General features: G+C 43.1%; 1 protein-coding gene across 4 annotated transcripts; it reads left to right on the top strand.

Annotated features, from left to right (window-relative positions):
* Positions 1 to 9,694: 9,694 nt before the first annotated feature.
* Positions 9,695 to 14,223, top strand: SRSF5 (serine and arginine rich splicing factor 5). 4 transcript variants are annotated; one of them, XM_009101997.4, is made up of 8 exons: positions 9,695 to 9,855; positions 10,281 to 10,424; positions 10,601 to 10,671; positions 10,873 to 10,968; positions 11,316 to 11,385; positions 12,675 to 12,748; positions 13,068 to 13,178; positions 13,337 to 14,223. In XM_009101997.4, exons 2-8 carry the CDS (start codon positions 10,299 to 10,301, stop codon positions 13,581 to 13,583), a joined length of 795 nt encoding a protein of 264 aa, XP_009100245.1. In that variant the 5' UTR covers positions 9,695 to 9,855; positions 10,281 to 10,298; the 3' UTR covers positions 13,584 to 14,223. The 4 variants fall into 4 exon arrangements, with proteins under 4 accessions (XP_009100245.1, XP_009100244.1, XP_050831114.1 ...); XM_009101996.4 differs by having other exon boundaries at positions 9,696 to 9,855; positions 13,334 to 14,223; XM_018907566.3 differs by having other exon boundaries at positions 9,702 to 9,855; positions 10,278 to 10,424; positions 13,334 to 14,223.
* The last annotated feature ends 1,141 nt before the right edge of the window (positions 14,224 to 15,364 follow it).

The raw sequence follows: 15,364 nt of genomic DNA, 5'->3' as shown, positions 1-15,364 counted from the left end.
TGCACGTGGTGACCGAGGGATGGCCCCTTTATTCCAGCCAGGCTATGCCCGAAGGGAATGACTGCAATGGTAATTGAGAGATGTTGATTGTCCTCCTCGTGGAGCCTAACCTAAGGGTAGCACCTGCTACATAATCACTCTCTTCTCACTCTGCCCTGTGGCTAATGGGTTTGAGATAAACCAGTCAGCGCCCTGCCCTCGGGTATCAAATGGAGGCCCTGCCGCTCCCAGCCTAAGAAAGGTCAGTGGGGACTCTGGCAGTCGTGCAGGGAGGTTGCCTTTCTTCTTTACTGAATTTTGGCAGCAAAATTAGGAATTTCAGAGCAAGGTGGTAAAACTGCAATGGAGTGTGGAGGGGTCTGGGTGCAGGGGTAATGCGGTGCTGTTCCTCTGAGGCACTGGAATAAGGTTTTCTTGCTTGCTAGTGCAATAGGGAACAAAGCGTGTTGCTGTTCTGATTGGTTTATCAATTAATGGGCTGGTCCTGGTCCCAGTGAATTGAGAAGCAAGGATTAATGTCTTGTAGCTTCCTCATGCAATTAGCAAAGACAATTATGAGAGATTCAGGGAGATTAAATATTTTTCTTTCTTTGCTTCTCCCTCTGTTCTGCATTTGTATGAAGTAATCTTCACTTTACATCTGGGATTACTTTTTGAAGTTTTTGAGGATGCCCATCACCGTTTCATTTTGACCCTTCCCCCAGGAGCACAAACCCACCACCAGCATCTTATTGCTAACCTGAAGTCAAGGGAATAAGGAAGAGATGTAAATGGGGGAAGAAAAAGCACTCTTTCCAGTCTCTCTCCAGAAGTGTCAGGGGTGACATGCAACCCAAATGTGATCTCTCAGGGCATAGGGGAGATGCTTTTCCACCCAGGTTAATGGCTGAGTTAATAAATTCTCCAAACACGATGCCCTTCTGGGCAATTGATACAGCTTCCTTTGAAATTTAAGAAAAAGGCAAACTTTTTTTGGACTTTTTTTGCTTTTTAAAGTCCAAAATATCTTTCTTATTTTATTGGGTTCCATAACCAAGAACAAAAAGTTATTTATAACTTTTATGTGTCTCCTTTTCAGTCTGGTGAGGGAGCAGGGGAATATTACTGCTTGAGGGGGATTCCCACCCTCCCCTGCTTCTCAAAGAAAGCTTGCCTTGTTTTAAGTGTTTTCCTTCTGCCTGTCTCCATAGAAAATATAAGGGATATGGGATCTGGTATTAATTATAAGCTCCCAACAGAGTAAGATCAATGAAACTGTAAATAAAGCAGCTGTGAGCCAGTATGTTATTTAGCTGTTGAAGTTAAAAACATGCTTAACAAAAACAGAGCATAATCATTTGGTGAGGGTCTTTATTCCCTCTTTCAGGAGCTTATGTGGTACCATCTTGTGGCTGGTGCTTCACAGTCACCCAAGGCAGATCTTGCCTGCATTTTCATCTGTGTACCAACTTATCTACCACAGTGTGGAGCCTAGATCATGAAGCACCCAGCTATTACATAGTCATGGTTACTTTTACCATTGAAGTTAAGGATGTCAGTTTAAGTATAAAAACATCCTTTTCTTCCTTGAATGTGAAAAGGATTTGGTAAAACAAACAAAAAAACCTTAAAATTGTCTTTTCTTTAAATAGGGAATGATTTTTTTTTAATGCTCTTCTTTATTTTGTTTTTCTTCATATTTTGTTCTAGCTTTGGAAAACAAACAAACAAACAACAATCCAAAATAGAACTGAAGTCCCAGTGCAGCTGTCAGGAACACTTCAACTTTCCCTGTCTATACAGTTTGGTCACAGTGTGTTACACTTTGAGGGCAGAGCCCATCAGTATTTTGCCTGAGTCACTCTTCTCTCCTCTTCCGTGAAGCTGCCTGCCAGAGCCAGTGCTTTATGTCCATATTTCAGTCAGACAGCAGAGCTAGGGTCATGGAGAGCATTTTTCACCAGACAGAGAGTTCATTTTCCTTCCTCTCAGCAGCACAGCCCAGAGCAGCAGAGGATGATAAGGCCAGCCTTGTAACATGAATTCAACCTAGCCTGAAGAAAAGGCTTCTGAGCTTCCAGGAGATACCCTTCCAGCAAGAGATGAGGAGGGGTGGGAGGCACCTGTGGGAGCAGCAGCATATTTAATTAATCATGATATTTATCAATTTTATCAGCTGTCTCCAGCTGAGTCCAAGACTTGGGAAAAACAAAGCAAGGGTCACAAAAGACCAACGAAATTATCAGAGGCTGGAAGGACTTACAAGGAAAGATGAAAAGGGATAAATATGTGTATCTGAGCTGTGCAGGACAGCTAAGGAGGGTTGTTATTACTATCCAAAAGGAACAGTCCCCAGGGAAGAAAAAAGTCTTTATCCTACTTCGAGGGCTTGTAACTCAATGTGACAAGAGAAATTCTGAAACATAAATATGGGTTAAACAGACAAAAAATAAAGTGTCTTGTAATGTCATTTGTTAAACTGAAGTGACTTTCCACAGAGAGCAGCAGCAGCCAGGGCTCTTGGCTTGTCTCTGCTCTGGGGAGGGGATATATTTTCCAGTGGAAAGGCAGAAGGTGGTGGTGAGGAGATAGAGCAAGTAATGAAGAATGGGCTGACCTACCAGGCTCTTTGTGCTCCAGCTTTCTGCCTGTCCGAAATAGCCTGTGACTGTTTCTCCCCCCCCCTTGCCATTCCATGCCTGAATTTGACAGTAGTCACAAGGGAACTTTTCTGCTTGTGTATATGCTGGGAACTAGCAAACTGGGGATGCTGAAGAGTCATGTAGCAGTATCAGACCCTTGGAAAAGCTGTTGTGGCATTATTTAATGCACTGTGCAGCTCATGGGGGGCTGCAGGAGAGAAGCCATGGCTGTTTTAGAGCAGCAGAAATGGTGCCAAATAGAAAACACATCTGCACAATCATGTCTTTTGTTTTGGGCAGATGCATATTCAGAACATTGTGGTGGCCAAACACTTTACTCTAGAGCAATATGTGGAATATGTGCTTGAGTTACTGTGCTATGCAGCCTGGCATGCACTGCAGCTGACTGCACATCAGTGTCAGGGCTCTGAGGTTAACTTGGTTTGAGCTGACCCTCATACAGGCCTTTAAAGTCTACACAGAGAGTAGCATGGTTCAGACAAATCCATATGCGTAAGAAATAAGAGGTGAACCACTACAGGTCTTCCCCTGAGCATTCCAGCTGCTGCCCCCTGGGAGCTGTCCCACCTCACTTCTATAGCTGCTGGTGCTGATCACTCCTTAATGCCTGCAGATGAGAGTGCTTTGTGGCACCAAACACTCCCTTGCTCATGAAGGGCTTCTTGCAGACAGAATCCATGCCTGAGGATAATACAAGCCAAAATCTGCTCAATTTTCTCTTATGTTTAGACAACCTTTGCAGCACTGTTGGCTGCTAGGGAAATTTTCAGAGAATTGATTGTCTTCTTGAGGGTTTGTCTGGCTGGCATTATGGGTTTGCAGAAGGGTGAATTCCAGCACCCTCAGTAATTATTCTAGCTCTGTGGTGTTGTATTTGTCACATAGATAATGGGATAGTGTCAAGCTCAAGGGCCTGATGTTACCTGGTGGCACAGTTCCCAGTAGGGAATAAGCACTTCAGAGAAAAATTCTCTGGTGTGGATGTGGTGAGATGTGGATCTCATTAGTACTCCTCTGATAGCAGAGCCCTGTCAAGGGAGAGGAGTGATAGCTCCGGTTCAAAAAACCAAAATAATTCTTTTAGAGTAGTCCTGAAAGTTGAGTTGGTAAAATGGAAGGAGAGAGAACAGCAAGAATGAGAAGCTGGGAGCAGGAACCTCCAGAAACAGGCCTGTCACTGAATTGACTGTAGCATCAAATGACATCTCTAGAAAGATCATGTACACATGTATCTTTAGGCAATATGAAAAGAAACACCTCAGTATTGGCATGAGAATATTCAAAGAGTTATAATGCTTATATATACACACACCTTTTCCAAGTAACCAAAGTGACATATAAATACAATGCAAGTTATGCATAATTCCTGAATAGTTAAACAAGTACTGATAATACAGTTTGCTTTCCAGCAACATCTGTCAGGAGGCTGAAGGAAGCAGAATGTCATATATAGGTGTATATACATTCCAATTTCTTTCAGGAAAGGAAATGAAATCTTGTAATTTCAATGAGGATCAGTTGGGCAAGCCTTGGTCCCTCTCCCTGCACTTTAGCACTTTAGGTCATTCCATTCACTTTAATTGGTTTTGTTCATTTTAGATTTTTTTCTTTTTTTTTTTTTTAGCATTTAATTTCTTCTGTTTCTTCTCCTGTCTCTTTATTTACCTTTCTGGCCTGCTTTTGGGATTTCAACTGGAATGATTTGAACAACTTTTGGTCCTTTTTACTGCACCTCTTTTCATCTCAGTACATTTGGTTGGAGTCATGCCATTTGCAAATTTTCTGGATTTTTTTCAACTGCACTTGATTTGATCATATCTCCTTTCCAGAGCATTTGTTACACTTGGTTCTCTGATTTCAAGATTTCCAATTCCTTTCCTGAAAGGTAGGATATATATTTTTGTGTTAGCTTTTTCCTTTATTGTCTTTGTTTTACTACATATAATGTGACCTCTATTTCAAACAGTCTCTTGTAATTACAGCCTATTGACACTTTTCCTGGACTGGGTAAGAATGTGGTAGAATGTTTTAATGTTGTTTTTCCCTCAATCTGTGTCCTAGCAATAAGAAATAAACCCATTGCTTTGGCTTGTATTATCCTGCCCAGACTTGAACTGCACGTGAAAATAGGGTGAGATGAACAGAAGGAACTTACAGCATCAATAACACTCCAGCCTTCCACAAAGGTTTGACTTCTATTTGTTAAATATAGCAGTAAACAATATATATTCCTCTTTATGAATGGTGTGGCAATCTGTGATGAGGAAACAGAAGTTATTGTTAAATCTTGCCTTACTGTCATTCTGCCATTCACTTCATGATGCCCTTAAATATCACACCCTCTTTTCTTATCTTCAGAGTATTTGAAACTCTTCCCAGCCTGATTCACCTGCATGGTCTAATCTGTTTAACAAATTATTTATGCAAGTGTCGAATGGTTCCACACTAAGAAAAGACCCCTGATTCCCCAAAGGAATTGTCTCTAGGCTTTTCAAGGAGCTATTTTGAGTGCAAACTCTGAAAAAGTTGTACTTTCAGCTTACAATGAATTTTACTTTGGAATTTTCCTAGTTGCTTAAAAATGGAAGAGATTTATGGTCAGGGTTAAAATATCTCTATTTTCCCCCCGCCTGATAACTTAGTTATTGCAGTGAGGAGTGTTGTATTCATTTGAAATGTCTTCATCTTGACCTCCTGCCCTGTTGGCATGAGCAGCTGACCAGTCTACTGAATGAAAGTGTGTAAAAACTGATGATTTAATCTTTTGTTCCATTGCCTTTCTGACCCTTGAAGTCTGCCAATCAAAAAGTCACTGCACCACTAGGAAATCAGGCATTTGGTGTGATACTAGAGATTTCTCAGGTATGGTTCATTAGTTACTTCACAGAATTTAAGTATTAAAAGTGGTGCTTTCTTGAGAAAAGGTGAACTTTCTTCATCCTACTCTTCCCCTATTATGACCTATGTTCTTCATACTCTGTTTAAAGTGAATACTGTGTCTCAATTAAGCAAAAGGTGAAGATGGCATGTTCAGTGTTTGCAATCTGCCCTCTGCTGAAAACAAAAACTGTTGGCAGTGTTAGTCCCTAGGTCTTTGTACACAAAGAAAGTGGTTTGTCAAAACAAAGACATTTTATGATTTAAGCTGCTTGGAAATGTAATGGCAGGCCATGGCAGTTGTTATATTTGGGGGTAGCTCTAACACGAAGTTAAATCAGAAAGGGGCTTACATGGCTTTCAGAAAAGGGCCAGACAAGGAAGGACACATGATCCTGCAGATGATCTCCTGTTACCCTCTGAAGGTTTATAAATAGCTTTGACCCCATAAGTCAGCAGTCTACAGCTCGCTCTCACAGTGTTCTGAGATTTCCTCACGTGTTTGCATTCAGCATCTAAAAGTAAACACACTGAGCTGGTGTGATGATTCTGATGATTCAAATATCAACCCAAGGAAAGAACATCCTTTCCACTTTGTACCTGCAATCTGCATGCTGGACCAGGTTCCAGTTGCCCATCTGCAGCTGGCATAAATTTGCATAAAAGCTAACCTAAACCTTGTTGCATTTATAGACAATGTAAAAATGGGATGGTGCATAAGGCCTTATCATTATTAAATTTCTACTGGGATATGATCTGATGTGATGGTGCACTACTCTGTGGTCAATCTGCCTTGGCAGCTCCACACAGTGGCAAACTGCAGAGACATCCATGTCTAGAAGAGGGGATGATCAGTTCCTGCCTCTGCTCCTTTTTCCTGAGCCACAGCCATGGAAGACACATACTCACATGAGCTAAAAGGTAAAGTCTGCAACTTCACTGTTGAGCTACAGATCCCCCTGTACCTAAGGTACCTTCAGGACTAGCTTAATAGTGCTGCTGAGCTATAATTAATGGGATGTTAATTATTACATTTGACTAGAAAAAATGAGTGTGAGGAGCTGTTATCTAGGGTGCTCTGGCAGGAGCCAGCTGAAACAAGGCAGGTTAGGCTGTGAGGGTCTGACTGGACCCTCAGTCAGGCTCCCTAACTCTACTGACAGCTCAATGATACAGCCCCAGGGCAGCACATTTCACCCTGAATTACCATCTGCCAAAATAAAGGATTCTACTTGCTAAATATACTTCTGGGTGCTGGGCAATGGCTCTCAGCCTGACACTAAGATATAAGAAATCTATATTTTTAGATCTGAGCAATCTGAAAAGCTTAGCTTTCCTAAAAAGTGGAAAAACAGAAAAAAAAAAAAAAAACAAAAACAAACCTGTGAAAACCTCATTTCTGAATGTGTTATTCTATTACTTTTTGGTCAATTTCCATTTTCTTTCTCCAAATATTTTGAAGAAAAGCAATTGGTGCTCAATGATTTAATTCTTTACTCAATGTTTGCCACCTACTTGAGACTTTTGTAAAGCTGTTCTTGAACCCTCATTGCTGCTAATTCTAAGAGAGCTACACTTATGTAGCAATAACAGAAATATCTTAGTTTAGTTTGTCATGGAGCTTTGGAAAAAAACAGAACAGAGAATGCATAGGTAACTAAGAGTACAGGAAAGGAGAAAACAAAGAAGAGTAGAGGAGATTAACACAGATAACCATAGTGGAAGAAGTAACAAATATATTCACCAGTAGCAGGAGAGGATGCAAACTACATTTCTGCTCTCATTCAAGAAGTCTTGTAGAACTGGGCAAAGTGCTGAGTCTCTGGCTACATGGCTTATACAGCAGCTTCACTGTGCATCTGTGGGACAGCAGGTTTTGTAGAAGGTCTTCAGCAGCTCTAGGCAGAGTCTCTTTTTTCTTCTCTTGCTCCTTTTTTTCCCTGTTTCCTCCTCCTCTCTGGTTTAAAACTGTCTGTAGGGTAAGGCCATATAAACTCTTGTATCCAGAGCACCCTACAGCAATTTATGCTAGAGTTCTACTATCAGTTGGTGAAGAACCACCTCTACTTACAGTTTTGACTTGGACTTCATTAGTGTCATTTGATTACTTTTTGAATTTTTTTTTAATTAGGAAGAGACAGCAAAGAGTTATTCCTTATCAATTGTTTTCCACAAGCAGACATTAATGGTATCTGGCTGAGACTGTTTCGGTTTTCATCTTCTGCTGCCTTATGACTCTCTCACTTCTAAATAGTAACTGTATTTACTTAGTTACCTTGATTAATAAATTGCAAGGATTTTAGCCTGTTTGTGTGGCTCTCAACAACCAGAACTGCAGGAATGTATGAATGTGGACACTACTGGGCAGCATTAATATTAACAAGGCCTAGGTGGTCTTCAGACAACCTCAAGCCAGAGGGAGAAATAGTACTGCCTGTTTACATAAAACTTGGAGGGTAGGAAACAGATATGCTTGCTCATTACCCTCACGTGAGAAATCCATGAGAGGAGAAAGTGTGTGACCCTTTTGCTGCTAACAGACTTAGGACACAGGACATTTTAGGATACAGGAATGTCCTAAAGAGGGATTGTTGTCTCCTGACTTTTGATGCTTTTCATCCAGTGTTCCCATGCAGAGAGATTGCTGCTTGGCAGTTACAAGGACAAGGCTTTTTAAACTGCAGTTTTGCAATGCAAAAATGAGCAGCTCTTTCTTAAAGGGGCACTCCTGCCCCTTCCTCTCTTTATTCAGTGCTAACCCTTGTTTTTCTCCCACTAGAAGCTGGTTTTCATGGAGTTAAACCTTCAGAAGTCTGCTTGCTGCATTTTCCAGCACTACCTTTTGTTGGCTTAGCTTTGTGTACCAGCTCACTCTGCAGACAGGAGAGTCCTGGTGTTGACAGGAACAGAACTGCCTGTTCCCATGGCACCTGTTAAAGCTCTGTAACTCATCATGAAATTAGCACTCTTAAATGTTAGATGGCAGATCTGAATGTATCTTCCTCAGCAGGCAAAGGTTATGATCCATAGGGATAATCACCAACATTGTCTTTCCTTGCTCAAAGTCCTCCCTGTACTGCAGATTTTCCCATCTGTGCATCATCCTGGTTTTTCTCACAGACGCTGCCTCTGCACAGGACAGAAATGTGCACCTTTGGAACACAAGAGAGGAGCAAGTGATGCTGAGAAGCAAGTGCCCTTGCCAGACCTTCAGCTACATGGTAGCCTTTCTCGTCACTGCATGAGCAGAAATAACTTTCCCATTTTTGGAACTCTGCATGCTGTTGCAGTTGGAGGAGTGACTACGGGGGCAGTCACATAAGCTATGATGTCAGCACCATCACGTGCTGTATTGTTCCCGGGAAGTAGATGTCGGTGACTAAGCATGAAAACGAGAAATTCATCCCAGGTCATTAATAACAAACCCTGGATGTAACAAAGGTGGTTCACAAAGGGAAGGGGTAGGGGCTGGGACTCAGGGACTTCAGGTGACAAGTCAGGAAAATGCAATTAAAAGGATCATACTGTAATTATCAAAATGCATCAAAAGAGGCAGCCTGGTGCAGCTGTAAGCCTGCTGGCTTTTTGTGTAAAGTCAGCTGATCCAGCAGTGCACAAATCAGGCACGGAGGGTCACAGAGCTGCAGCCTCTGTCTGTTCTGGAAAACTAGTGGTGTATCTTCAACTTCCAGATGTCTTCTTCAAATAGCCCTTGGGATAATCACTGCCTTTACTGCAACTACCTAGAAGCCAAACTGTGATAAATTCTGCAGAATTATGTAAAATGGAGACAAAGCTCAGCTCTCTCCCTTGTCGTTACACATTTGATTCCAAATGAGGATTTAAGCAGATCAGGAAGTCCTTATATATTTTCCTCCCCTCATTCTTTGTCTATCAGTAGCCAGAAACGCCTGACGCGAGCCCTTGCCCGCACACAAGAGGGGTACAGGTTTCAGCTTGTTGTGTACTAGACGAGTAGAAGAGCCCCGATGGTTGTGTTTCACCCCTCAGCACAGCCCTCCCGGCGAGGCGGCCCGGGCTGTTTATCCCGGCTGCCGCCCCAACATGGCTCCAGCTGAGGGGCGCCGGTGCCGCCCCCCCGCCCTGACCTGGATTCCCCGGGCAGGGGCGTGGCCGCCGCCTCCGCCAATGGCCGCGCGGGGCGGTGCTGACGCGCGGGGCCGCCTCCATTTCGCGGTGCAGCGCCGGTGTTGCGCAGCAGTCGGAGCAGTCTGTCACCAGGGAAGGACGTATCCGCCTGAGCGATCCGCCGATCGTCTGCCGCGCCGCACCGCGCAACCGTCCGGCTCGGCCTGCACCGAGACCCACTGCACAGGTTCGTAAAAGCTCCCGGGGCTTCCCCGCAGAGCGGGGCGCGGGGGAAGCGGAGCGTATGCGGTGCGGGGCGCTTCTGCTGCGTGCTCGGACCCCCGGCTGGCGTTGTCGCCACTCCGTTCCGTCGGTGCGCGCCGCGGCAGGATCGCTGCCGGAGGCGGGTGCGCCACGGCCGCCATTTTGTAGCGCAGCGATGGCGTTTGCTTTTCTTCTTCAGCTGGGGAGGCGGGGCTAACTGGGAGGGGAGGCAGCTGGGCGGTGCTGGAGGCCGAGCGCTGGGCTCGTATTGGGCGGAGGTGAGGAGGTGTCTGCCCGCCGCCTTCCCATTGGCCCTTGGCGGGGGCGGGGCTGGCTGGCGCAGTGCGGCAGCGGCGGCGGGCGGTGCTGAGTCACCGGGCGGGCGTGACGCGCCTGTCCCCGCAGCAGGGCCGCGCTAACACAGCCATGAGCGGCTGCCGCGTCTTCATCGGGAGGCTGAACCCGGCCGCCAGGGAGAAGGATGTGGAAAGGTTCTTCAAGGGGTACGGCCGCATCCGAGACATCGACTTGAAGAGGGGCTTCGGCTTCGTGGTGAGTGCGCCCCCTCTCCCTTCCCCACCCCCTTAGTACTCAGTAGCGTTTGAAGTTTATGAAGCTACTTGGAAAGAAAATCATTAATATGCCCATCAAGGCACACCACGTGGCAAATAATCACTTGCTCGTTCATTGGAATGTAATTGCTTAATTTTATTGTCTTGCTTGTGCAGGAGTTTGAGGATCCGCGGGATGCAGACGATGCTGTTTATGAATTGGATGGAAAAGAACTTTGCAGTGAAAGGTGAGGTATCTTATTTCGCGGCTATACAACCTTGGGGATCAAGATTGTATAAGTCAATTTGTAAAAATTATTTTAATTTGAATTGTGTTATTAGTATTTGTCAAACTATTTTGGTTTTGTTAGGTTGTCCTGAGAATTCAACTGTATTGAAAAGAAGACATGTGTAAAAACAGGTGTTTTGTTATGTGTTTCTCTTGATAGGGTGACCATTGAGCATGCCAGAGCACGCTCCAGGGGCAGGGGCAGAGGGAGGTACTCTGACCGGTTCAGTAGCCGCCGCCCGCGCAGTGACAGGAGGTACGTGCAGCTTTGAATCAGTGCAGTTTAAAAAAAAGAATGCTTTGGCCTAACCCCAGAGAATGTGAGCTGCAATGAGCTATTAAAAGGTGTTGTTTGCCTTTTAAGTTGTTTGATGTGGCAGCAGGATAGTGAAGATTACAGAACTTCTCAGATATGCTTGTCATGCTTACGCTCCCTCCCTTAAGTAATTAATGCCTGTCCTAGATTGCTCAGGCCATTGCATAGTTCAGGTCGTAGTACTAATGATGATATGGTGATACCAGCTCTTGGTACAGCCCTCATTAATATTAACGTGGTTATATTGTATTTACTGATAGAAGTCTGAATTGTTTGTTTCAAAACAGAAACGCCCCACCTCTAAGAACAGAAAATCGCCTCATAGTGGAAAATTTGTCTTCCCGTGTCAGCTGGCAGGTTTGTTGAAACATGATTAACTATTTTGATTTCATTTAATGGGTATGCAATATAACGTAATTATTTTGTAAAATAATTAATTAAATTAAAACCTAATTTATTAAAATGTTTATGTAATTAATGATTTTTAGTAATGTAACTTAAATATTTTGAATGAAAGTTAGTTAATGTTAATTCATAATAATAATAAATTTATATGTTTGAGGATATATATTTATTTTTTTCTTGTTTTTAAAATCCATTTTAACCACATATTAAACCCTTTATTTGCCAGCCTATCTGTGTCGTTGGCCTTATGACGAGGAGTGCCTGTGGGTTATCCTAATCGTTCTGTCTTGGTCACTCTTGGTCGGGCCTGGTTGACTTTCCAGTCAGCTCCTACAATGTCACTTGGCCACCTCTAGATCTGTGTTTGCCGGTCTAGACGTAATCGATGCACTCCTTAAAGTGCCACATTGCAGCGGTCCCAGAGCGTTAACGAGATCTGATTCCTAAGTTGAGAGCTGTTCTTCCTGTAACGCTTCCGAATAACGAGGTCCTGGTCGAAAAGAGTTGAAAGATTGGAAATTAGGTGGTCGTTGGAATCCTGATCGCAGTAAAGTGGTCCTTGGTGACATCAAGCATAGAGAATGGATCCATCCATAGTCTCCTGATAGGGAGGGCAGTGCGATTAATGGCTTCCATCGACTGGGTAGTGTTCGGCAAGTGGGTGGCGAAGAGCCAGTCGGGCATATGTCATGACGGTATCTCCGGTCGCTTAATGCAGTTTGCTGCTTGGCTAGCCTAGGGAAATGTTTATAAAGGTAAAGTAAACTATATTTTTAATGACATATGGGGCACAAAATAATTGGTGTTATGTAAATGTAATTTTGTGTAAGACTTGTAATGTAAATGGAGACTGAAATAGTCCAAAAAATATATGGGTAGTAATTCAAAGTCAATTCAGTAGATATAAAAATGTGCTTTTTATTTCTTTTTTTCTCTCTTTCTTTCTTTTTGTTACTTAATCTATAAAATCATTTTAGACTAATACTTACCTTAATGTTAAGACCCTTTTTTATTAGCATTTTGCTTAAAGCAATATGCTTTTCTCACTTATTTCGTGCCCTGATACAGATCGTGATACAGATAATGCAATTTTGATTATAAGTATGGCAGTTGCCATGTTTGTGATTTATCTAACAACTTCTCTTTCAGTAGTCATAAGTTTCTTTTGTTTGCTTTTAACTATTTTGTATAAGTAAATGTTAATTTCACTTCTTTGCATAACAAAAGTGGTCTTGTGTTAGGATCTCAAAGACTTCATGAGGCAAGCCGGGGAAGTAACCTTTGCAGATGCACACAGACCTAAGTTAAATGAAGGGTAAGTCTATCAAGTAATCTCTTGAAAGCTGTAGAATAACCTGTATATGTAATATTTGGGGAGGGAAGGTGGCTACTTTCAGTGTCAGAAGCTGTTCATGGCTTAATTTAGCTACCCTTTGAAAATGTGTGTGGGAAATGTTTGGGGAGGTGAATTTTTCATGCTTCAGTGATGACAAGGGATAATTACACTGAGCAGTGTAGGTTTTGGGGTTTTGTTTGTTTGGCTTTTTCCCCAGTGTAAATTTTGCTTGCATTGGTAACTACAACCTGTAATAGTGAGCTTCATGTTTGGTTTTTTTGGTTTTTTTTTTCCATAGGGTGGTTGAATTTGCCTCTTACAGTGATTTAAAGAATGCTATCGAAAAGCTTTCTGGTAAAGAAATTAATGGAAGGAAAATCAAGCTAATTGAAGGCAGCAAAAGGCACAGGTACGGATTTCTACTTTCTTAATAATGCTTAAATGTTCAGTGAGGACCTTTGAAGTCGGTGACCAAGCAGCCGAGCAGGAGAGCTGTGGAGTGCCTGGTTAGGGCCATGGGGTTCCATAGCGGGCACTGACTGGCGCTCCCTGTTGGCTCCTCAGCAGGTCCAGGAGCAGGTCAAGGTCTCGCAGCAGGAGCTCATCCGGCTCTCGCAGCCGCTCTCGTTCCCGCAGCCGCAAGTCCTACAGCAGGTCACGGAGCAGGAGCCGCAGCAAGTCGCGGTCAGTTAGCAGATCTCCACTGCCAAACAAGAGCCAGAAGCGTGGTTCTTCCAGCAGATCCAAATCTCCGTCATCCGTAGACCGGCAGAGGTCTAGATCGAGGTCAAGATCTGTTGACAGTGGCAACTGAACTATAAATAACTTGCCCTGGGGGCCCTTTTTTAAACCATACTTGCTAAAACTTGTGGTAAGTATGTGACTTTCTGTGGGAAAGGGTTTGAATGGGGAGAGGGGAGGGAAGAGGGAACTTTGTAGATGTGGACCATGGGGGGAAGGGTTATTGACTAATTGTATTAAATGTTTTTGATAACCCTTTTCTTGCTCACATTTTTTTGTGAATGTCTGAAGTGTATAGTTTGTGTATATTGGCAGAGCTCTTTATAACTAAACCAGACAAATTTTTTTGTACTCTAAAGTCATCTGAACACTTAATTCTCAGTATATTCAACTGTGAATAGCGACTAAAAACATTAATGTCTCAGGCTAATAGTTTTAGACATCTGAGAGAGCTCAATATGTGCTGTATATAAAGCTTTATTTCAGAGGGTATTTTTTGTGCTTTTGAGACATTGTTTCAGCTATAGGTCAGCAGATTAAGTGCTGGTCGGTACTGGTAATAAAACTTTATTTTAAAATATTTTCATTTAATATGACTTGCACTACACTAAGAAAATGCCCATTTCACTGCCCTGTGGTAATAATAATCTATAAAGCACTCTTATTTCTTGATACCTAAGAATAAAATAGTTCAAATAAAGTATAAATAAACATTTCTGCTTCTAGTTTGTTTCTTGGTGTTAATAAAGTGGTTGTGACTGTATTAAAATGTTTCTTAAAGATGGAGCTGCCAAAGTGATAACTGTTTTGGGCAGGGGTGAGAATTAGCATCCTTTTAAATACATTGTGTGATGTCATTGGATGTCTCTGTGTTATGAAATCAGAACATGGATAATCAGGGTGTCATAGTTCATAGCAAAAAGTGGAGTGGATGAGTCATTTAGCTTTTAATGACTTAGGAACAATAAGTGTGAGTGTTAAAGACATGTAGTCAGCATTCTTCCTTAGTGTATTTGTGCATGTTCACATGAGAACACTGAAGTGTAGATAAACCATTTTTGTGAGCATTAGCTCTCATTCTGGGGGAAGAGGGATTTTTAAGTTGGTGGGTGGGAGTAATGCAGCAGTAGTACCATGAGGTTCTGTGTTTTAGTGTTGTGCCTTTCCGTGGCAGCAGTCCTCTGCAGTCTCTGTATTTCTCAAGCCCTCACCCACAAGAACTTAGGAATGAAATTTTTTAAATAACATGTGTTCTTATAAAGTGCTTTACAGAGCTATTCTAGTAATCTGTAGAAACGTTTTAAAAGATCTTTGTAGCCTAGGCTCAGATTGGGATAGATAGTAGGAAGTGCAAAATGGTTGCTCTAGGAGTAAGGTCTGGCCTTGTGGGAGTCAGGTGTTTGACCTCTGCAGCCCTGCTGCCCTTTCTCCCTGCTGCTGCAGAGTTCTTGGGTGCCAAGCTAAGGAAGGAGGAGGAGCTCTTGTGCTGCGTGGGTCTGTCTGTTGAGGTGTCACTGTATGAGAGTGCCAGGCACTCCTGAGAGCAGGCCTGAGGGGGGGTAGGATCCACAGATAACTGGGTTGTTACCAGTGAGCTTTGGGGAATGGGAGGCTTCATTCTCAGAGCCTTAGTGGTGCAGCTGCTCATCCCAAGAGGTGCGTAGCAAGAGGGCTCTAACTTGCAGGGGTAAAACAGCATTCACACTCATCGGGGTTGGAAGGTCAGCTGTGAAGAGATCTTGAGTCAGTTGATCATACTAACTTAGATGATGATGGGCATCTGTGTCCAAGTGGGACTTGGCTTCAACTGGAACCCAGGTGGCTGAAGGCACTTGCTGTGATGAAAGGGATCAC

The sequence above is a fragment of the Serinus canaria genome, chromosome 5 (assembly GCF_022539315.1).
Source record: "Serinus canaria isolate serCan28SL12 chromosome 5, serCan2020, whole genome shotgun sequence".
Taxonomy (NCBI): domain Eukaryota; kingdom Metazoa; phylum Chordata; class Aves; order Passeriformes; family Fringillidae; genus Serinus; species Serinus canaria.
This window is presented reverse-complemented; position numbering and strand designations above follow the sequence as displayed.

Coding starts and splice junctions, on each gene's coding strand:
- SRSF5 (XM_009101996.4), top strand. CDS start 10,299: ATGAGCGGCTGCCGCGTCTTCATCGGGAGGCTGAACCCGGCCGCCAGG. Junction 12,749..13,067: donor AGACCTAAGTTAAATGAAGG/GTAAGTCTATCA, acceptor TTTTTTCCATAG/GGTGGTTGAATTTGCCTCTT. Junction 13,179..13,333: donor GAAGGCAGCAAAAGGCACAG/GTACGGATTTCT, acceptor TTGGCTCCTCAG/CAGGTCCAGGAGCAGGTCAA.